Raw genomic sequence first — 23,913 nt, forward strand, 5'->3', positions numbered from 1 at the left:
TGAGAGTGTTTTCGTCCGGACTTGCAGATTACCGTGACGTCATATACTTGCAGTCTGAGGCTCCACCGCGCCAGCCGTCCTGAAAGGTCCTTTAAGTTAGCTAGACAACACAGCGCGTGATGGTCGCTGACTTCTTTGAATTGGTCTGCCATATATTTAAGGGCAAGGTTTTCTTGTAGCCGAAACGATGGCGAGGGATTCCTTTTCAATTGTAGAATAATTGCCTTCCGCTTTTTAGAACGACCTGTTAGCGTAAGCTATCACGCGTTCAAGTCCGTATTTTCTCCGGACTTGGACGGCACCGAGGCTACTGGCGTCAGTGTGGATTTTGGTATCGGCGTCGTCGTCGAGGTGCGCAAGTACTGGGGGCGACTGCATGCGTCGTTTGAGTTCTTGAAATGCGTTTGCCTGCGGCGTTTCCCACTTGAACTCGACATCACATTTAGTTAGATGTGTCAGCGGTTCAACTATGCGTAAAACGTCCTTGACAAAGCGGCTGTAGTAGGCATGAGAGGTACTGGGATCGTTACTCAGCACTTCCACCAAATGTCAAGTGGTAGTGACGGTTAAGAAGGCAGGAAAACTGTGATTACCGAAACTAGCATTTTTTTGGGGCGGAGTTGTGCTCTCGAAAACAGGCTACACTCAAAGAACAAGGATAGCGGCGAACACACTCGGCGATCGTCCACAATCTGATCAGCGGGTCAAGCGCGTCGGCCTTCTTATATCAGTCGTGGAAAGTTCCAGAGTAATCGCTGCGACCCGTGTGTCTTCCACAAAGTTCTACACGATTCGCATCGCTCATACAAGCAATGAGATTACACAAGGTTCGGTCACAGACAGCGGATGGAACCATCGATAACATTCAAGAAACTTCCTAAATATGCAGACGCGTCCTGCTCTGTGCGATAACATTTGTTAGGCGGTGAGACGGGATCGCCTGATAAAGATAAAGGAGTACACGTGTCAATATATAAAATTACATTGCAGAAGTCACAAATACAGATGCATTTACAATATTTACACGAGAGTAAACATGCATAAACAAGATGGCTGTCGAGAGCCATTTCAGCTGTTGTACCTGATCTTTTGCGTGGTCTGGGACTCAGTGAGCGGGGAGCCGGCAGTCTGGCGTGCCCTATGAGCCCAGGCAAAGACGTCTTCAGCATATTTAGTGGAATTGCTTGCAGATGAAGGAAGCCGTGCGCCAAAAGGCACGGAAGGGAGGCGGCCGAGTAGAAGGCAAAAGGGTGAATAGCCAGCGGTCTCGTGAGGGGACGAAGTATAGGCAACTGTCACGAAGGATATCGTGCTGTCCCAATCACTGGTCGCCCGAAACGTACATGGATAGCATTTCTGTCAACGTGCGATTGAGCTACTCCGTGCTTGTCTGCGGGTGGTAGGCGGTGGTAAGCTTGTGTTCAGCAAAACTGCGGCCAAGTAGATCTTGTAGTACTCGGAACAAGAACGTTCCGCCGCACTCAGCAAGGAGGTGCTGGTGTGCGCCGTGATGGAGGATGACATCATGTAACAGGAAATGTTCCACTGATTTGCACAGCTAGTGCGCAAGGCTCGCGTGGTATCCCGGCCACGGCGGCCGCATTTCGATGGGGGCGAAATGGGAAAACACCCGTGTACTTAGATTTAGGTGCACGTTAAAGAACCCCAGGTGGTCAAAATTTCCGGAGCCCTCCACTACGGCGTGCCTCATAATCAGAAAGTGGTTTTGGCACGTAAAACCCCAAATATTATTATTAAGGCTCGCGTGATCGCGTATCGGGTCGCGTAGTCAGTCGGGACAGCGACCCACTTATTGCCAGATTTCGACTTCGCAAACGGTGCAATAAGATCGAGACCAACGCGAAAGAATGGTTTTGAGGTCACATCGACTGGGTGAAGGCGTCCTGCGAAAAGCACAGCAAGATGTTTGCGGCGCTGACAGAGCGCACAGGCTGCAACGTAGCAATAGTGCATAGAGGGGTAAAGGCCTGGCCAGTAAAAGCGGTGCCGTACGCGGTGGTAAGTACGCGAAACACCGAGGTGGCCTCAGTACAGGCGGCATGCAACTGGTCAAAAACTGATGCCCGGAGGTAGCATAACATCGATGACGTTATGCTAGACAACGCCGTCGCGGAGCACGAACATGTGCAGCGTGGGCTCTGAACCTCCAGAATTCAGACGATCGATGCGAACACGTCAGCAGCCACCACAGCATTGTTCAGTGCGGATGTCATGCAGATCTTAAATGGCCAGGACGCAAGAGTCCGTCGCATGCGCATCATATTCAAAGCGGTCGACAGGATGAGGGAAGAGGCAGTCGGCATCATTGTGCAGATGGCCTGACTTATATAAAAAATCAAGTGAATGTTCTTGGAGGCATAGCGCTCACCTGCCCAATCGTCCAGTGGAGTCTAAGTGTGGTGATCGGTAACAAATGAATACGTGCCGCCGTACAACTAGGGACAGAACTGCCCGAACTCACAGCAGGCACTCACGTTCGGTAATCGAAAAATTTCTGTTGGTGGATGACGAGAGGCGGCTGGTGAATGCAGTTGCACGCACTTTAATACGGTGCCGTCGATCGATTCCAGTGCCACTTCCATGGCCACTGTCATCCCTTTGATGCCCGGTGGGTGCAGATGGGTCATATGAGACAGCAATGGGGAGCCGTGAGCAAGCGCACGAGGGCGGAGAAGTCCTTCGTTTGAGCAAACCCCCTGTGAAAGGAACAGCCTTCTTGAGTAAGTGAGTGTGTGGGCGAGCGGTTCAGGCAAAATTCTTGAAAAAAGTATGGAAACATAAGCATAGCCCAACAAATCTTCTTGCGTGTGCGGCGGAAGACGAAACAGGAAAGTTCTGGGCAGCGCGAATCTTGTCAGGGTCGGGTTGAACGTCAGCGGCCATTTATAAACAATCTTAGTATAGATGACGCTATCGGACATTCTGCCGCTTTTAGTATTGATGCAACCGAAAAGTTTATCCCGGAAACGAGTAGTCGTTTACATAAAAGACGTCTTCCCTGGTAGAACGAGGACGGCACAGCGTGCGAGAGAGGCAGACTAAGCCATGGGGCGCATTGCGTAAATCAGCAAATGCACAAAACCTCATTCAATTTAAAAACATTAAACCGCAGGCTAGGCGGACACGACATCAGGCAAAAAGTGAAAGCTGGGAGAGGTTCCTCACACGTATAAATTTCTACGCAGGGGGAATGACTTAAGAAAGCTGAAAGGGCAGCAGATACATCCGTTGCTATTTGTGAACAACCAAGAGAATACCTTTGAAGACCAAGCAGACTCACTTGGGGAGCAGCTTGAGCGTGCGTGAAGCACAAACTATTATACACAATCCTTTCCCAAATACAGACATATAGAACAAAGTAAGACATTCGTACGTAAATGCCGACACAATTAACCGTACAACCATGCTTTCAATGTTCCCGAGTTGCGAGCTTTCTTGGTCGCATCCAAGAGCTGGCATTGGGACCTGGGTCATGTATGACATGATGAAAAACTTACACAATGACGCACAGGTTACACTACTCGCCCGATTCAACACTATTTGGGCTGCCGCATAACTTCGATCCACATGGAAACAAGCAATTGTGTTCCCGCTTTTGAAACAGGGCGAAGGCCCTTTCTCGGTGGCAAGTTATTGCCCGATAGGTCTCACAAGTTGCCTTTGTAGGCTATTTAAAAAAAGGAAACATTAGTGGGCGACTCACGCATTTCCTTCAACTGAACAAAATGCATGATCCATATCAGTGTGGCTTCACACAAAGGCGGCCCACGATCGATCATCTTCTGCCCATTGAAGGGCATATTTGTGACGAATTTCTACACAACCACTTCACTTTCTTATCCACATTCCTCTTTATGGAGGACGCGTACGACACAACGTTGTGTTATGATATCTTGAGAGACGTGTCCGCAATGGGCATCCGTGGCACTATGGTAAACCAGTAGGCCAACGCCGCACACAGTAACGAGATAAATGCCAGCTGCTCGCGCGTGGGGCGCGCATTGACCTCGGAGACGTGACTAAAGGTGGCAGGGGGGGGGGGGTGAAGGTGCAGTGACGTCGACGACACAGACGCTCTTTTTCCAGCCAGTTTCGGTATCAAGCAGCCTGCTAAAGGGAAATAATTATTCGCGTAGCTCCCACATGAAATCCCCTATTCAAAATTAATGGTTGGGATAAATAGTGCGGTCACAAAAGTTCTAATTTGCTGTTGCCACCTATTATTGATAATTAGCAAGATTTTACCGCAACTTCGCTAATTACGCACGTATTTGCGGGAGTCGCTCTGTATCTAGAGACTGCCAATGCGTACGCTCGAATGGTAAACATGACGTTACCATGATTTGTATTTTTCTAATGTTAAAAAATTGTTGCAGCTGAAAAAAACACCCTGTATATTTCAAGCGTGCAATGAATGTAAGCCTGGGGTCAAGTATAATAGCCAGAAATTATGCTATTTGTTGACAGGTATTTGTTGTCCACACAGTTCTGCACAAGGATCTTTATCGGCACATCTTTCTAATTGTGGAGACACCAACACGAAAATAATTAGAAATAGCGATTTTTATTTATTTATTGTAATCTATACTTTTAATATTTGGAGCGAAGTACTTCCAACCAGCTTCAGCTCCGGCGCGGGTCGCACCGGTATTACACAACCCAGGGAATCAGCCAGCATGTTTGTCCACGGATAGGAAAAATGCATTGACGGGCAGACGTGCACAGCTTCGTTGTAAAAACTACAATGACGACGATGCGACGACAACGAAACACGTACCTCTATTACCAACTATTATACAACTAGGACAACTAGGGCGGAGTCGAAAGGGCGGTGACGGCAACATTAGTTAGATCCCTAAGCTGGAATGATTACAACTAAACGACCACGATGGCATCATTATGGCGCTGTCACAACAAATGTCTGGCGTTTATGATGATGATGGCGATACGACGAAGGCAAGGCAGGACTCAGGTGAAAAAGCTGGAATGAAGACACTGTCATCACCGCCGTGAACACCTGCCTAGTGACACTAGCTCTTAGACAACATGGACCACTGGGGCAGAGTTGAATGCGTGACGATGACAGCATGACAAGACTCACGCCATGGAGCTGTAACGATGAAGAGTGACCAAGACATACACCAAGTAAGACTCATTAAAAGCCAAGACGTTTTGGTTTCTATGCAGAAGCCTTGTTCACAATGGAACGATAAAGGTGGAAGGGTCTGTTTAATTAAGTTTTAGCATCTGGCGAAAGCACCGCGCATAAGACTGGGGGAAGGTCATTTTGTTCAGATTGAGCATGTCTCCTGTTGAGTGTATCTCGAGGGACTCCAGGTGCAGACGTGACTTAGTTTCTTTCCTGGCTGATTAGACTAGACTTCATTCAGTCAGTATTGTGCGTAGTCATTACTGCGCGCTCTCCCAAAGTATTTGAGGTCACTCTTATCCACATCGTGTTTTTGTTGGCGTAGCCGCTCTTTAAAGTTGCCCCTCTCCCCAATGTAGACGCAGTTGCAATCCGCACAGGGTATCTTGTAAACAACGCCAGAATAGGCTTCCTTCAGCAGCCTGTCCTTCCCATGAACGACTGCGTGCCTCAGTTTGCGCGCAGGAACGTGGGCCACCTCAACATCATATTTACGCAGCACGTGTGATAAGTTCTCGTTTGCCTCAAGAACATAAGGGATGGAAGTGCGTTAGCTCAGACGGGCACTGCCAGCTGGGAAACGGTGGAACAAATAGTGATCTACTGCGTCCAATATCGCAGGGGTTTAACCGCTCGTCGAAAGATGTTTCCCCATTGTCTGCACATTGGAATTTAGGTCTTCGGGTTTTCTGCAAATGGGGCTCGCACGACCCAACAGGGAGGCAACTACAGACCTCTTGTGAGCGTCAGGATGCCCAGACAAGAATTTCTGGTACCGGCCAATGTGTGTACTGTCTCTGAAAGTGACGAAATGATGAAAATGACGTCCGCATCGTCTTGTGCTAATGTCAGTCCGCGGCAGGCCCCACAGACTCACAAGCTCAACAAATGGCCACAGAGCGCGATAAAATGGACCGTGCGCCACTCCTAATAAAACAAGCATACACTCTAAGAACAGTTTACACCCTTTGGAGTGCCCCTTCTGCCACACAACAATAATCGTCATCTGCCTTGATGCGTTTCCTTTCTTCAACGCTGCGAGCCCGGTACTTTCCTGTAGCGAACGGCACGCTACTGGGGGTGAAGGGGCACTCCAAAGGATGTAAACTGTTCTTAGAGTGCAGTAGAAGCACTCAAGGTATGCCCGAGTTAGTTTCAATATCTCCCGCGAGAGGCGCCGTAATAAGCGCAATTTTCTCTTACAAAGTTTCTCCTACAATTACCGAAGCATTCTAATTACATAAAAAGAGCACAACATTATCATTGCTAGTTAGATAGTGTACGTTTATTAGTAGGATTATTGTTTTTGTCTTTATAAACGCAAATAGAGTTCAGCGTCATCGACTGTCCACGTGACCTCTGGCCTGAATTTAAAATTTTTACCGGTATTTTCGAATGCACGGCGGCACGGATTCATTCGTTCGTACACTTAGACTGGTTGCTTCTTCGTTGCGAAAACTAGTTTATTGTGCTTCGATGTCTCGCGCTATTTAACTTGGGGTGAAATGATGTGTTTGCAAGCGGACTTGTAAGCCCGAAAGTTACGTTTTGGTCGTGAGCCATGCATCTGTATCGAAACAGGAACCGTATTCTGCGATTGAGGACATTGGTACCGGTGAGTCGTTTAATATCGCTGCCTGAATCCTTATGTAATATTGCTCTCGTTAACTTACCGGCGGAGATAAGTTAATGAACTAGATGGAGCATTACATATGGGCTGTCAGGGCCCTCCATTGATGTTTCCGAAATAAACTTTTAGTGGCGTGGCCATGATTATAGACACATTCACGAAAAAGAAAGCGATATCGGAACGCGCGTCACATTATTTTTTTTTTTGGTGTATCCGTAGGCTTGGGTGACTGAGTAGCCTTATCAATATATATTTTGACGAGTCCGCCTGCAAGTTCTTTCGTCCAAAGAACCGAATACCCCTTTGACAAACTGAAGCTAAAGTACTGAATTTAATGTATTAAACAGTTGCACGCCTATTAATTCTCCCATATTCTGTACCTGTTGGTTCCAAATGTTCTTGCTGTTGAGTTTGGTTTATCTGAGGACATTTATTTTTGTAGTAGTGAAGCGGTGCATCACGTTCATGCAGAAAAGGAATGCATCATTTTTAATAGCTTCATGTCTTTCATGCATTTGCTTGTGAAACCAGCAGTGTGAGCTCTTCTAATGTATAAATGAGAGCATGATCCTTCTTATTTGTGATCTTAATATTACTTGAGCTGTTGACATGCATTGTAGTTAGGCAGACATCAATTTTATGTAGAGTATCAATATTTACTGAACATGCTGCTAAACACCCTATAACAAACAGTGTATATTTGCATGTGTTCTGTAGTCACCGGCCATTAGAATGTATACGTTGCAGTTTTTGCATTTTATATTGCAAAATTGTGCTTATTAGATTTGTGATGCAGCCAAAATTTTTGTTCCAGACATGCACAAATGAGGAAGGCACCAATATAAAGCAACATACTTCACGAACTATATAGAAGCTGCTGCCTGCTACAACAAGGTCATTGTGTGGGCTTTGGCTGCTACTACAAGGTAAACAACATCCGGTTCAGAAATAAATATGCTTGATATATGCTGTATTGGCTTGCTAGTCTTGAAATACATGCCATTTGTTTGTAGCAGATGATATGAACATTTGTTCCTATTTACAGTTCAGTATAATTAGTTGCAAGAAAAAATAAAGCACTACATGAGTTTGGATAATCACTGCTGTATCTCATACGTCACTTTTCTGCCAGAACAGAGTCTGTGCCAAGCACATCTTGTCAAAACGAGAGCCCCCATCTACACCACCAGGAAGGGGCTAGAGCCGAATTCGCAAGGCTTTATAACACAAACAAAGAAGTCGTTGCACAAGTATTTGGATGAGATATCAAGTCTACAGACGACTGTGTCAAGAGTGAAAAGAGCATCTGCCGTCATTCGACCAGCACGGATATTGGCCGAGTCATCCAGATACCTCAAGAACAAAAATTCTGTGTCTTCAGATGTACCTGCAACCTCTGAACAAGCACAGAAGACGCTGGCCAAAAGAGTTCCGTCAGCTTGCCCTTCCTTAATGAGCTTCCTGACCTTATCAAATAACCTTTGTGCCAAGCATATTTTTTCAATGAATGCAAGCTTTTTCATTCCACATTCTTCTTAGAGATCATTCCTCTTCTTCATCCAAACAATAAAGGCCAACCGATTCTTTGCTCATAATACAGTCACTGTCTAGCAGCATAACAAATCTGTATCAGTATTTTCTAGTGTGCGATGCCATGTCCAATTCCTCTCCTTCAAATAGATGATTCGGCATTCGATTGTGTCTTGCATTAAAGGGAAGCTGAAGAGTCTGACGAATTCAATAAGACGCTCATATACGGATGCGGGAACCTTATAAACCATGTAGGTAAATTTTTTTTTTCAATTAGCAGCGACGTAATCGTCGGTTAAAATTGTGCTGTAGCTCCGCCCCCCGTCGAATGCCGCGCGCTGCTGCTGACGCTGACGATGCGAGCGGAGACCGGAAACCGCGGTGTTGTGACGTCAACTCTAGTGTTTTGTTCCTTCGCAGCCTGCGCGACCGTGCTTGACCGTGCTTGTTTCTGCGTGCGTGCCATCGTAATCTGCTTCGATCGACCCTGCATTCCTTTGTTGGTGCGTCTGCGTGTATGTAGAGTGGTAGTATACGGCCAGCCCTGCAATTCGGCCTGCGCAGTTGCTGTATATGGCCACAGAAAGAGAAAGGACTACTTGGCACTAGCAGGCATTCTAAACGCAGCGCGAAAAGATCATCATCATCATCATCAGCCTGGTTACGCCCACTGCAGGGCAAAGGCCTCTCCCTTACTTCTCCAACAACCCCGGTCATGTACTAATTGTGGCCATGCCGTCCCTGCAAACTTCTTAATCTCATCCGCCCACCTAACTTTCTGCCGCCCCCTGCTACGCTTCCCTTCCCTTGGGATCCAGTCCGTAACCCTTAATGACCATCGGTTATCTTCCCTCCTCATTACATGTCCTGCCCATGCCCATTTCTTTTTCTTGATTTCAACTAAGATGTCACTAACTCGCGTTTGTTCCCTCCCCCAATCTGCTCTTTTCTTATCCCTTAACGTTACACCTATCATTCTTTTTTCCATAGCTCGTTGTGTCGTCCTCAGTTTGAGTAGAACCCTTTTCGTAAGCCTCCAGGTTTCTGCCCTGTAGGTGAGTACTGGTAAGACACAGCTATTATATACTTTTCTCTTGAGGGATAACGGCAACCTGCTGTTCATGATTTGGGACTGCCTGCCAAACGCACTCCAGCCTATTCTTATTCTTCTGATTATTTCCGTCTCATGATCCGGATCCGCCGTCACTACCTGCCCTTACGGCTTCCAGCGCCTCGCTGCCTATTGTAAATTGCTGTTCTCTCCCGAGACTGTTAAGCATTACTTTAGTTTTCTGCATATTAATTTTTAGACCCACTCTTCTGCTTTGCCTCTCCAGGTCAGTGAGCAGGCATTGCAATTGGTCCCCTGAGTTACTAAGCAAGGCAATATCATCAGCGAATCTCAAGTTACTAAGGTATTCTCCATTAACTTTTATCCCCAATTCTTCCCAATCCAGGTCTCTGAATACCTCCTGTAAACACGCTGTGAATAGCCTTGGAGATATCGTATCTCCCTGCCTGACGTCTTTCTTTATTGGGATTTTGTTGCTTGCTTTATGGAGGACTACGGTGGCTGTGGAGCCGCTATATATATCTTCCAGTATTTTCACATATGGCTCATCTACACCCTGATTCCGTAATGCCTCCGTGACTGCTGAGGTTTCGACTGAATCAAACGCTTTCTCGTAATCAATGAAATCTATATATAAGGGTTGGTTATATTCTGCACATTTCTCTATCACTTGATTGATAGTGTGAATATGGTCTATTGTTGAGTAGCCTTTACGGAATCCTGCCTGGTCCTTTGGTTGACAGAAGTCTAAGGTGTTCCTGATTCTATTTGCAATTACCTTAGTAAATACTTTGTGGGCAACGGACAGTAAGCTGATAGGTCTATAATTTTTCAAGTCTTTGGCGTCCCTTTTCTTACGGATTAGGATTATGTTAGCGTTCTTCCAAGATTCCGGTACGCGAAAAGATCGAAGCAACGAAAACAAAGACGGCACAAGTGCGGACTGACTGATGATAACTGGTGTTGGAAGGCCTTATGAATACACGAACTCGCCCAAACCTGGATTTTGATTTACTGCGAGCTCCTTCGTGTTAGCACGCTGAACGGAAGGTGCATGTTTATCTCCCGCCCTTGACGCAGGTTTCGTCGCAAAGCGCCGCGAATTTTCTATTTGCACCTGTGTTGTAAAACAGCCTGCATGCAGCTACCATAACGCAATGCAAATGTAGAGTTTGCATGTGCTGGAAAGCCGGCGCACGCCAGGACGCTACGCTCTCCCCTTCTCTCGCACACAGTGACAAACAGACCGTCTCACGTAGCCGACGGAATTCGCCGCCTTTACGACTTCGGTTACGCGTAGTGTGCGGATGGCGCACAGATGAAGGTCACTACACGTACTGCATGAACCGGGAAGCTTTTCACGCGTTGAAACCGTCTTTGTAGATTGCCGACAGCTTTGGACAGCGCACAAATGCCGACGATCGCATCCCCGCTTACGTTCCACGAGGAGGCATGCAGGAACACAACGCTACAGTTGTTTGACCGGAAACGAGCTGACTAGATCGGCGAAAGATCGGCGAGATCACTAGATCGCTTTGCAAAAAACATACTCACCAAAGAGCATTTCCAACACGAGGAAATCCCAAGACTTCGCTTTCGTTCGCGTCGAAAGCACTGCTCGCACCAGCATCGTTTGCTTCTTCGAGAGGCCGGCTCTTCGCAATTGGCTCACACATGTAGGGAGCAACGCCGTACTCCTCAGAAAAACGCAGTCTCTCTAAATTTTTCATTACCTCTTAATTTTCCATTACAGCACCAAACTACCTGGCATCGTGCTTCATGTGTAGCGGCAGCGGTCGGTCACTAGAGTTGACGTCACGAGGCGCTCGACCAATCACATGCGGAAACGAGATGCGCGAGCTGGGCGTGTCCGCTGCTGCACTTTTCGTCGAAATAAAATATATTTGCGCTTTCTTTCGCTCAATTTCGATACGATATTCGAATTCGGAGGGTCGAAAACTAATATGTACACATGTTCACTCATTTTTTTCTGGAAAACCTTTCAGCTTCCCTTTAACCTTTGCACCGTGTGCTATGTAGCATTAAACTGTTCTTAATGTTTTTAGCTTTCAGTGCTTGCAGAGTACAGTGGCTTCTTTTTTGAATGCAAGCATCTCATTCCCATATTTAATTCCTAGTCTCATTCGGGATTGCTATTCTTGCTCTAGAATCTTTGTTTTTTCGCAAGCTACATTGAAGTTACTCATTGTGGAATCTTGTTTTGCTGCTGTCTGACTTGCTACTCGTCACCGTGTTACGTTTCTTGTATATGGTAGGCTGGTCGGTTGCATGGGGAAACAGCCTCTCGAGACAAGCACGTGCTCCTGCAGTCCGCACAGCGACGTAGACTCCGAATCTACCTGCACCGTGATTGGTATTCCCCGTTCCGTCTTTTTCTGCTGTTGCCGTGTGCGAATTTTGCTTGTGGCCTTTTTCGGCCATCATTTGGCCTCACTATGTAATTACATGGTCCGAAGTGTATGAAATTGATATCAACATGGGTGGAAAGGTCTGCAAAAGTGGCTGCAAAATGACGATACCCACAAAACCGACCATACCTATATTTAGAATGTGAGACACCAAGTGCGAGTTACACATTAGCGGCACGCGAAAGAACAAAAAGAAATGTGGTGGTCGGAAAGGAGGTAACGCTGAAATGCCGGGTACTTCATGTCGCCATGTTGGCTGCGGCAGCACATGCTTGCGTCACCGGATTGTTGTGAAATGCAAGCTGGTCATCTTCAATGGCGACTGTCAGTGCAAACAGGTAGGACACACTGTTCAATGTGCTTGCGCTGCTTGTTGTCGCTTGTTATCAGACCACCATGTGCGACGAAAGCAAGCACTATGCCTGCAGTCGGACAGTTGAAGTTGCCGTAACCGATCTGTGTGTTTGTATGCTCCCTGTTGTCATGTGGATAGTAGCCAATGTATATTGTATGGTGCCAATGCGTTACGTGTGACGTATGCTGAAGTGGTTCGACTGCACCGTCACATTTTTATGTTGTACCACTTAGTCATGGTGGCCGTGTTACATTTCTCGGATGTGGGGGCATTGTCAGTTGCATTGGGCAACAGTCTCTGAAGGTAAGAACCTGCTCCGGCAGAATGTACAGCGACATAGACTCCCTGTTTACTTGCACCGTGATTGATGCTTTCCGTTCCATCCTTTCCTGGACGGAACGGAGAAGGCGCTGTACCAAGTGTGAACGACACATTAGAGGCCACCGAACGAAAAAAATAAAAATGCACGTTGCAAAGGAGGTAACTCTTAAATGCCGCGTCGCTGTGTTGGCTACGGCTGCAGATGCGTGCATCACCCAATTGATTCGCAATGCAACTTAAAGCGAGTGTTGATGCCAACAGGTGGGACACTGTCCAATGTCCTTGCGCCACTGGTTGTCACTCGTTACAAGACCGCCATGTGCGGCAAAGGCAAGCACTGTCCCTGAAGTCCGATAGGTGGATGTTCGTAGTGCGTAAATGCTCACTATTATCATGTGGATATTAGCCAATGTACATTGTATTGTCTGAACCTTATGCGGTCATTGCATGCCGAGTCTCATTTGATCATGGTCGCCGTGTCATGTTTCTTGGCTGTGGTGACCTGGTCAGCTGCATTGGGCAACAGTCTCACGAAGTAACCGTCTGTTCCTGCAGTCCACACAGCGACAACGACTCCCAATTTACACACACCATAATTGGTGCTCCCCGCTCGACGTTTCCTGTTGCAGCAGTGGGCAAGTTATGCTTGTAGGCCTTCATCGGCCGTGATATGGCGGGAATGGAGAGCACATACCTGAGAACATGATCCGAAGTGTATGAAGTTGATAGCCACATGGGTGGAAAGGTCTGCAATAGTGGCTGCAAAATGGTGATGTCCACAAAACCGACCTTGCCCCTACTTAGACCAAGTGGGGCACCAAGTGCGAGTTACACAACAGCGGCCCGCGAAAGAACAATAACAAACGTGCAGGTCGGAAAAGAGGTAACGCTAAAATGCCGGGTAGTCCATGTCACTTTGTTGGCTGTGGCAGCAGATGCCTGCGTCACCTGACTGCTTCGCAATGCAAGTTACGGCTACTGTCGATGCAAAGAGATGGGGCACTGTCCAATTTGCTTGCCCTGCTTATTGTCGCATGTTGCCAGACCGCCATGTGCGACGACGTAAATGAGCTTTTGAGTGAATCTCGAGGAGGAGGAATAAACTTTTATTGTATAACCAGCACTTTATGTTGGCCGGACCTAAGCCTCCCATGAAGGGACGTCGAGGGCTTGCCTCACCGCCGCCTCACGGGTGTGCTAGGTCGCCCAGTTTTGGTCGTCGAGGGCGGAGCTCCGCAGAGCCTCATGCAACCTCGCCGAGATAGTTGTGGTGTTAGTCTGTGTGTATTTGGCTGGGCACTCCCACAGCATATGCGGAAGCGTAGCCGGGTTAATGCCACATCAACGGCAGGTGGAGGTCGTGTAGACGCCTGGAAATATAAGCTGGAGGCGGGTGGGTGAAGCGTACGTGTTTGTAGCACACGCAGGGTGATAGCCAGCGCCCGGCTGAACTTGGGGTGAGGCGGGGGGAAGGTTCGGCGACTAAGGTAAAAGGCCTTAACGAGATCGTTATAATTGTCAGATTGTCCCTGGTGTACAACTCATCTCCAGTGACTCCGGCGTGGTTGGCTAGGCCTCACGCAATGGAGTGGGTGACCTCGTTGAGATTGGGGAGGTGTGGGTGGACAGGGCCCGCATGGGCCGGGATCCATTTTAGGGAGATTATGCTGTCTTTAGAGTGTGGTGCCTAGCAGAGGATGCGGTGAGCGTGGGCAAAAATACGGCTTTTGCTGAAGTCAGGGACGGCTGAGCAAGAGTCACACTTGATGGTGTGACAGGTGGGATCTAGAGTGGCCAGGGTGATGGCCACTTCTTCAGCCGTCTCGGCAGTGCGGGTAGTGACGCTGGAGGCGTGGTGTAGGACTCCATCGCGCGTGGCGACAGCCACAAATTGTGTGCCATGGGAGTATTGGGCGGCATCAACAAATGAGACGCCAGGTACGTGTGCAAGGACTTTTATGATAGCTCCCACCTTAGCTTCGCGCCGGGCCCTTTTATATTCAAGGGGCATGTTTCTAGCGATAGGGTCTATGTAGATCCAGTCACGGATGTCGGCCGGGATCGCTTGTTTGGGGCCCTGTTTCTGATGGTAGGTGAAGCCAAGCGTGGCTTCAGCGTCCGTTTCAGTAAGGGTGAGCCGTTCAAGCCGAGAGCGTTGTTGGGCTTCAATGAGTTAGGAAATGTTGTTGTGAACTCCCAGTATGTTGAAGAGTTCAGTGCTGGTGCAATTCGGTAGGCCAAGTGCTTGCATGTAGACCCCTCGTATGAGGGTGTCGGGCTTGTTTTGCTCAACCCGGTACCAGTTGAAGTACGCAGCAACGTAGGTAATGTGACATATGACAAAGGATTGGACGAGGTGGAGAAGGCTTTCTTCTTTGAGTCCCCCTCGTCGGTTAGAGATACGTCGGTTTTGAGATTGGGCAAAGATATTGTTGAGAGCCAAGGCGTTGGAGCCGTTGGTAGAGATGGTGAGACCGAGGACCTGGATACTAGGCAGGTGTGGGATAGGACTGCCATCCTGAAGGCGTAGGGTGGTGGCATCACAGGGTTGGTGTTTGGTGTCTGGGAGGGCGACCCCGCTGAATAGGCTTGTAGAGCAGAAGCTCCGATTTAGCCGGCGAACAGCGCAGTCCGGTCCCTTGGAGATAGGCTTCAACCATGTCAATCGCCGTTTGGAGGGCTGACTCCGCTTAACCATCACTGCCTCGGTACGACCAGATGGTGATGTCGTCGGCGTAGATGGTATGGTTGATATTGTCGACTCGTAGTTGCTGGGCAAGGCCAATCATAACTAAGTTAAAGAGCATGGGAGAGATAACTGAACCTTGCGGGGTGCCTTTGCTGCCAAGGGGAAGCTGGTCTGATTGTAAATCCCCGGCCGAGAGGGTGCCGTGCAATTGGAGAGAAAGTCACGAATGTAATTGTAGGCTCGCTCTCCCAGGTGGAGGTGGGAGGCCTGGTCAAGGATAGCTTCATGGGAAATGTTTTTAAAGGTTAGAGTTAGGTCGAGTCCGAAGATGGCTTTCGTGTTACGGGAACGATCGTTTAGCATTTGATGTTTGAGCTGCAACATAGCGTCTTGAGTAGAAAGGGGAGGGCGAAATCCAATGATGGTGTGGGGATAGAGAGAGTTGTCTTCGAGGTAACTGTTGATGCGTGCTAAGAAGGCGTGTTCCATCACCTTGCCTATGCATGAAGTCAGAGAGATGGGCGTTAGGAGCGCATCTCAAAATGCAAATTTTATTTCTACTCTTGTGCGAGAAGGTGCACTGCATTTCTTCTGCCAGTAAAGTCGGACGTCCTGTTCACTCACTTGTGACTTGTTTGTATGGGCGTCAGTAGAGGCTCTTTGGTCTCCCGGCAATTAGAACTCACCAGCTACGCGGCAGCCTAGGCAATGAGATATGCCGCGTAGACAGCAGAGTGAGCACGGTGCGCACCAGCGCACGCGTCCGGCGGAAAGCAGCCATATTCGATTTTGCTCTAAAGAAACTGCACTTCCGCTTATTGGTTGAGCAACGCCAGCTGGCATTCGCCCCTCTAAGTTCCATGTGCTGCCGCTGCTTATTTCGTACCACTGCGGCAGGTACAGTTTCCCTTCTCTAAAGTTGGTTATTTATTGTATGGTTGGCGTTACCAGCGTGCGTGACGTGGTTCACTGCCCCTGCAGGTGGCGATGGTAGGTGCCTACGAGCTAGGCTCGATTCACGCTTGCCTGGGTCCGTTAGGCGCTGACACTTGTGGCACAACTTCCCAGTGACTGAGGGCCTCTCTCGTCGTTGACACAACGAAAGCGGGAGAAGAAAAGCGCAGTGCCGCGCAAGATGGGCTGTGCGGCATGACGGCTACCATGCGGCGCCAGAGCAGCGCGCGTCCCCTGTATGGAAATAAAGCACTGCATGAGTGAAGGTCTGTCTACAGCGGCTGCTGCGAGTTGCACCCACGCGTAACCCTTTCACCGCCTTTCACGATCACCTCATTATAGAGGCAGGTGCACGACACTTCGCTCCGTTTGGAACGTGCGGCCCGAGACAGATTGTTCGAGCTAGCCAATATATCCAGAAATGAAAACACGCATAGAGCTGTCCTCAAATTCACGTTACGGGCTATCGTAATGGTTGGAAAATGTTTCCCCAAAATACGTTCATGTAGCTTAGAGGTAGATGCTCCGATTGCATTCCTAGTAAGTGCAGGTATGTCTGCAGTTCGATCCTGCACCGGTTTTCCTGATCTTGATAACTAGAGCGAGCACACGAAATGCGGGTTGAAGCACATGTTGAGGTCAAGGTATTCCCATAGCGTTGCTTCAGACCTCGGTTGTGAAACGTGAACGCATTTATTGCGTTCACGTGAACAGATTTAATGTGATGGGAGTTGGTTCTCATCTTGTCCATGTCCTTGCGCGTTATTTCCACGTTCGAATGAAGCTGTACTTTCTGTAACAAACAACTATCTAAACTGCAAGCAATACCCCGAAGTATTTTGCTAATGTGTAGCAAAAAAGCGGCGCTTATTCGAACCTACTGTACAATAAACAGGTGTGTATTATTTCTACCCCTTTGCTTGAGACCGTGCCGGCAGGCTAGGAGCACCTAGAAGGCTTCGTGTTTATAAAATAAACATGTATGAGTGGAACGACAAAGACCGCCACTCAATAAATACGTTACAGACGACTCACTCAGACTGTGCAAGGATTTTGTTGATCCAACGGAACTGTCGGTTGTAGAGTGCCTCGTTCCTGTTCAGCAACACAGGTTGAGACTCTTCATCCTCCGGATCTGTGTTTCCGCAAAGCAACACAGTGTCCAGCATCAGGATGTCCAAGGTGTGGTTAGCCGCACCCGGAATCTGGTAAGTTTTATTGTAGTAGTAGAACGGGAAGTGCCTGCAGCAGAAAAAATTTGTAGCTTTAACAAGAGGTCCTATTGGCATGGCACTCTTTTTTGCATGCATTTGAAGGTCGCAAATTCGGAGCTGTGTACAGACATGTTCCTGGAAAAAAATACACACCGCGAAAGCGCATTTGGCGACCAGTATTGCTTGTCTGAAAATCTTAATTTCACCTGCATATCTCCAAAATGTCGTTAGAGAATTAACATCTTGCTGAGGGATATAGCCGGAGACAACCTAAGGACTACAAAGAAGCTCCGTCCACAAAAGTCGAGTGCATCTCTTTTTCACGGGGCAAAAACAGATGAGCCAGATAGAGTGCGTGAAAAGGCATGACTTATCGCTTCTACATGCAAATGGTAGGCAAATCGGAAAATAAAAGCTCGTTGTTTCAAGCTGAACTATTCTCTTCTACGGACCATTGATATTTTCACGTAATGACGGTGTAGAAGGCAACTAAACTGTGAAAGACGAAACTAGCGTTTCCTTGGGTGAACATGTGTCTTAAAAAAAGGCTACGCTTAAAAACAGACAGCGGCAAAAACAGTCAGCATGCAATGGTCGAAAATTTGTTCAGCGAGTCAAGCGCATCGGCTTTTTACACATGAGTCATCCAAGGTTGCAGAGTAATCACTCGAGTAATTAGAGTAATCAGTTCCAGAGTAATCATTCCAGAGTAATCACAATAAGCGAGGCACGTACATGCAATCAGATTTCACAAGGTTCGGTCACAACCGACAGAGGATAGAAGCCTTGATAATATTCGAAAAACTTCCGATACATGCAGGCGCGTACTGCGCTAAGCGGTAACATTAGTTAGAGGATGAAACACGGTAACTTGTAAACAATTACACGTTTCAATACCGCCATTTGAAAACCACCGTTCCGGTGCTACAAACATGAAAACGAGAACTAAACCAGGCATAATAAAGAAAAAAAACTATTACAAAATGACAAAGATACTAAGTCACTAAGTTCGTCAACGGGCGTATAAAGGCTTAAGGAGAGCCACGTGAATGACTTCAGGTCGTGCGCGGCGCCGCTGTGGTTTCGAAATGCCGTCTGGACCAACCTCATAGTCAACTATACCAATGTGTCCGATGAGCTTGTGGGGTTCGAAACAGCGGCGTAAGAGTTTCTCGCTAAGTCTATGTCGGTGAATCGGAGTCCATGGGCAAACACGGTCGCTGGGCAGATACTCAACTGCGCGTAGTCAAAACTTGTATGTCGGCTATCGGTCCTCTGCTGGTTCTTGATTCGCATGAGGCCGAGCGGTCGGGCTTCTTCGGCGCGTTGGAGATGGGTGATGACGTGAAGATCATTCTTCGTCCGTGAAGTACGGCATCATGGCGTCGAGAGTCGTCGTCGGGTTCCTGCCGTTAACGAGCTTGAACGGCATGATTTGCTTTGTTTCTTGCACCACCGTGTTGCAAGAGAAGGTTACCTACAGCAGGAAGGCATCCCACGTCTTGTGTTCGACGTCGATGTACATTGCAAGCATGTCGGCGAGGGTCTTGCTCAGCAGCTCTGTAAAACCATTCTTCTGCCGGTAGTAGGCAGTTGTCCTCCTGTGACTTGACCGGCTGTATGGTAAATGGTTTGGGGGAGCTCTGCAGTGAAGGCCGCACTTCGGTCAGGGGTGTGGACTTCTGGGACAACATGTCGCATCAGGATATTCTCAACGAATAATTAGCCACTTCGGCTGCACCCCCTCCAGGCAAGGTTTTAGTTTCTGCGTAGCAGGTAAGGTAGTGAGTAGCCACGATCCGCTTGTTTCAAGATGTTGACGTCGGAATGGGCCCCAACCAATCAATCCCGATCCGCTCAAACGGTCGGAAAGGAGGCTGGATTGGCTTCAGTAATTCCGCCGGCCTTGTCGGTCATGTCGCCCGTCCCTGGCAGACTCCACATGTCCTGACGTAACGGGCGCTGTCGCCGGTCAGGTGCGGCGAATTTTACTTCTCTTGTATTCTTGCGAGCATACGGGAAAATCCGAACAGCCCCACTGTCTTATATTTGTGCAGCGCCTGCAGGACTTCTGACTGGAGTGCAGCGGGCACAACAAGAAGGTAGACTGCGCGGGCTGGCGAAAAGTTCGTCATCACCAGGACGTCATTTCATAAGAAAAAAAAAAACGTGCGCAGCTTGCTCTATTGGTGCAAGGCTGGAGTCAACAGCGGAGCTTCTGATCACCTAGCTTTTACGTGGCTTGTGCAAGTTGTTTGTAGGTTTAGTAAGGTTATGTCAGTTTTTTTCTAAGATTTCAATAGGCTTGGCTAAGCCGCTTTTTTTGCGAGTTTATGGTAGGCTTGGCTAAGCTGGTTCTTGCTTTTAGGAGGTTATCCCAGGTTTTGCTAAGTCTTTGTCTTGATGGGCTTGACGCTGAAAGTTTTCGAGCAGATGCAGGCCGGGATCACTTTCTCCGTGACTTTGAGCATTCAGGCGCTGACTCTCGCCTTTCCGCGACAGAAACTCGGGATCCTCCACTCGGCATCACGTTTTCTCATCCGCAGCTTCAGCGCGGTGTTCCGGATCCGCTCGGCGGCGACGCATCGCTTCTCACTTGGCAGCACAGTGCTCTTCTTGTAAACCGCTTCTTCTTCGGGCGTCCGGGCTTTTTTCGGTCTTCCAATGGAAGAAGCACTACGCACGGAGTAGAGGAGGCGAGTGGTGTGCCGCGGCCCCAGCTCTCCCGGTGCCTGTGACGTTCCGATACCAGCCTACGGGTATGGGGTGCTAGGAGCTTACGTGGCTTGGTGCTCTCGCAGGTGGTTGCTAGGCAACGCATGGCAGCCCCCAGCTGGGCTGAGTTTTCTGCTAACGCTGCATGTCGGAACGAAAACCTAAACAGTTCCTCTGTTAAAACGAAGACAATCTGCGCCTATTTGCCCTCGACGCAAGGACAGTTTTGTCTTCAACTAATCAGCAAGCCTCCTGAGCTCCGTGTCCGCTCGCTGCTGCTGGACAAAATCGTTTGCACTTATTGTACCCAAAAAGTGTCCTCGTCTTGGTCAACTTTAAATGAATGCTTTGTTTTGACAATATATTGTCTGGGATTTAGAGGCTAAAGGCAGATGCAACTGCCTGACAAAGGCCACCCTACCCGAACATTGGTCAGGAGGTGGAGCATCATGAAAATACAGTGAAACAATGTAGAAACAAGAAAAAGAACAAAATGTATGCGGCAAGCAATCAAGTATACGAAAAAATAAGATTGTTATACTTTAAACATATTATATTTTATTTATTTATTTATTTATTTAGTACATACTGCAGACCCTTTTCAGGGTCCAAGCAGGACAGGCATATATTCTTAAAACTCAAAAGATACAGAACACAATGAAAAGAAATATACATAAAAAATAAGGAGACAAATATTGCAAACTATTAAGATGTCATAACATGGTTCCAATCGGATATTGTCCGCGGAAAAAAGGAATATTTAAAACAGTCAGTTTTCGCAAAATACGGTGTCAATGAGTGAATGTGATGATGTCGGGTATAACGTGTGGTTAGAGGGGATATGTACTGTGAAGGATCCAAAGCAAACTTATGGTTAAGTAAAGAATAAAGAAATTCAAGGCGATATTTTCCTCTTCGCGTTTCAAGTGTTTCAATATTGTTAGCCGCCATGAGGTCAGTGGGGGAGTCGGTGATTTTAAATTTGGAATAGATAAACCTAACAGCTTTTCTTTGAACCCTTTCTAATTTATCTATGTTAAGTTTAGTGAATGGGTCCCAAACAACCGAAGCATACTCGAGCTTTGGCCTGATGTAAGTGTTATACGTTAGATACGTTAGATGTTATACGTATACATCAGTAATGCGCGAGAACATGGAAATATTTAAACAAGCAAATAATACTATGTGTGTTACAAAACATTATACAACAAATAGGAGAAAAAAAATGTAAGAGAAAAACGACTAAAGTAAAAAGAAAAGTTTTCGAGACCGAAAGGACAGTTAAGTGCCAGCAAGATACAGGCAGCCGGCATCCGAGTTTTTTCGTCTGGATTTCTACAATACAGTGATGTCATATCTCGCAGTTTTAGGCTCCTCCGCGGTAGGCGTCCTGAAGAGTCCTTTAGATCCGCTAGCCAACACAGCGCGTAACGGTGGCTGGTGACTTTGAACGGCCTGCCGTGTAGGCAAGGGCGGACTTCTGCTGTCGCCCAAATGATGGCGAGGCCGTAGTTTTCGGTCATAGTATAATTGCCGTCCGCATTTGGCGGCCACCGGCTAGAGTAAACTACCACCCGTTCAAATCCGTTTTTCCTCTGGACTAAAACGGCATCGAGGCATCGGCTACTGACGTCAGTATTTCTGTATCGGCGTCCTCGTCGAAGTGTGCAAGTACTGGCGGCTTCTGCATGCGTCGTTTGAGTTCTTCAATTGCATCCACCTGTGGCATCTCCCACTTCAACTCGACATCACATTTTGTTAACTGTGTCAGCGCCTCAGCAATGTGTGAAAATTGCTTGACACAGCGCCTGTAGTACGCACACATGTCAAGGAATCTACGCACTGCGTTCTTGTCGATGGGCAGCTGGAACTTTGCGATGGGAGCTGTATTCTGCGGTGGAGGCGGACTCCAGATTTGCTGATGGCGTGGCTCAGGAACCCAAAATGATCCTAAGATGAGATGCGCTTGTCCGGCTTCAGAGTGAGCCCTGTTGACTTGATTGCCTCTAGTACTCTCGCAAGCCGCCTAAGATGATCGTATAAATTTCCGTCAAAGAGTAACAGATCATCCAAGTAAGCAAGACAGGTCTGTGACATCATTCCTGTTAACACCCTGTTCATCAGACGCTATAACGTTGGAGGCATCGAGCACAGTCTGAATGGCATTACTTTGATTTCATAGAGACTGTCTGGCGTGGTGAAGGCGGTGTTTTCGCAGTCCCTTTCAGGCACTTCTATTTGCCAATAGCCAGTCTAGACATACATCGACTTGAAGTATTTAGCATTGCAGAGGAAATCCAATGCTCCGTATATCCCTGGGAGGGGATATATGTCCTTCTCTGTGACATTGTTCAGTCGAGGCTAATTGACGCAGAAACGTCAATTGCCAAAAATTACGGCGAAGTTTAAAGTCGCCTTAGGCCTCAGCACTCACCAGCGCTTGGACCTGTTGCTGTACTCTATCTGGGCCGACACGTTGCCGTCATGGTCGTGGTTTCCAGCCAAGATGAGCCACGGAACTTGAAGCGATGGCGCCGAGTACACGTCCTCAAAGGTCCTCTGCGCCGCGATGAGACACTCAAATAAATTCTGGGGTTATACGTGCCCAAACCACTGCCTGATTACGATGCACGCCACATTGGGGTGCTCCGGAATAATTTTAGAAATTAGTTTTATTTAATCCTCACCTAATGCACAGTACGCGATATTTATTTGCTTTCTACCCCCATAGGAGTCAAACATTGAAGTCGGCAGCACAATGCCATAGCCAGTGGGCTGGCGCGACGGGTGATCACACTCATGAAACCAATTCACAACCCCTCTACAGATGGGTATCACACGTAGAAAGCAAAAAGGCTCTACTTCCTCTTGATTGTTGATTAGAGGCTTCCTTATTGGTAAATTAGTGGATACACAGGCAGTATGGGCTGCACGAGCCGCCATCCTAGTGGCTGATCTAGCAAAAAATAGTGAGCAAAGCGAAATTCAAGAGAGCTAACGTACTCCCCAAAATACACTAAGGTTTTTGAAAAAAATAGGAGGGCAGAACAGTAACTTTTACTGCAAGATTTTGTTATTTTCATATGGCTTATTTCAGCCTATCAGTAAACAATCAAATTCGCCCTATTTCTTATATTAATGGTGAGGTAGCCCCGCCAACCTAGTTAACAAAGCCACCAACGGAAGAAGCGGTGCAGGGGCGAGAATTTCTGCCTTAGATAACAGAATAAACGTAAGAAAAATATCTGGTACCAAGTAATACAAAAAAGAACACTAGAAGACACTTTCGGGACACTATTTCCAAGACGAGTTTCTGAATGCGATACGCAAGCTGTCACCTTTCCTTTGAGATACATCCATTTTTTCCGGGTTTTCAGTGCAACAGTTACAGACCATTCGTACGTGGCCGTGTGCCAAGCAAAGGTTGCATTTCTGTGCGAGAAGTGGAATAAATTGTCAAACAGACTAAAATGCGTATATTTCAACTTTTTAGAAGATATCGGGTTGATTTGCGGTTTACTTGTGGCGCTCATAAAAATTCAAAATCTTTGTAGGCTAAATTTATGTAATAATTTATATTTGTGCACGCTGTACAGTAGATGCAATATTGTATAAAAGCCACTTTTTTTCTAATACAGGCAATGTGTTCAACGAAGCATTATTTTAAGCAGCTTAAACCAAATGGCAGTAATGCTAGTGAGTAGAGAAAAGGCTAATGGATAATATAAGCTTACGCCGCTTTGGTAGTATGCGTGCACACTTTCGTGGCATACCGAAGACATTGCAAAGTTTATTTCTTAAATATTTGGTACGATGTTTCCAGGGCAAACACAC

The 23,913-nt window shown here is 47.4% G+C and overlaps 1 protein-coding gene across 1 annotated transcript in view; it reads right to left on the reverse strand.

Annotated features, from left to right (window-relative positions):
- The window catches only part of LOC142591615 (tartrate-resistant acid phosphatase type 5-like), a 92,905-nt gene that overhangs the window by 36,759 nt on the left and 32,233 nt on the right, over positions 1 to 23,913 (reverse strand). The window contains exons 7-8 of the mRNA XM_075703917.1: positions 22,514 to 22,638; positions 17,186 to 17,392 (exon numbers count right to left, since the gene is read on the reverse strand). Coding sequence (XP_075560032.1) covers positions 17,186 to 17,392; positions 22,514 to 22,638 — 332 coding nt within the window. The remainder of the gene's footprint in view (positions 1 to 17,185; positions 17,393 to 22,513; positions 22,639 to 23,913) is intronic.

Source organism: Dermacentor variabilis, chromosome 8 (genome assembly GCF_050947875.1).
Source record: "Dermacentor variabilis isolate Ectoservices chromosome 8, ASM5094787v1, whole genome shotgun sequence".
Lineage (NCBI taxonomy): Eukaryota > Metazoa > Arthropoda > Arachnida > Ixodida > Ixodidae > Dermacentor > Dermacentor variabilis.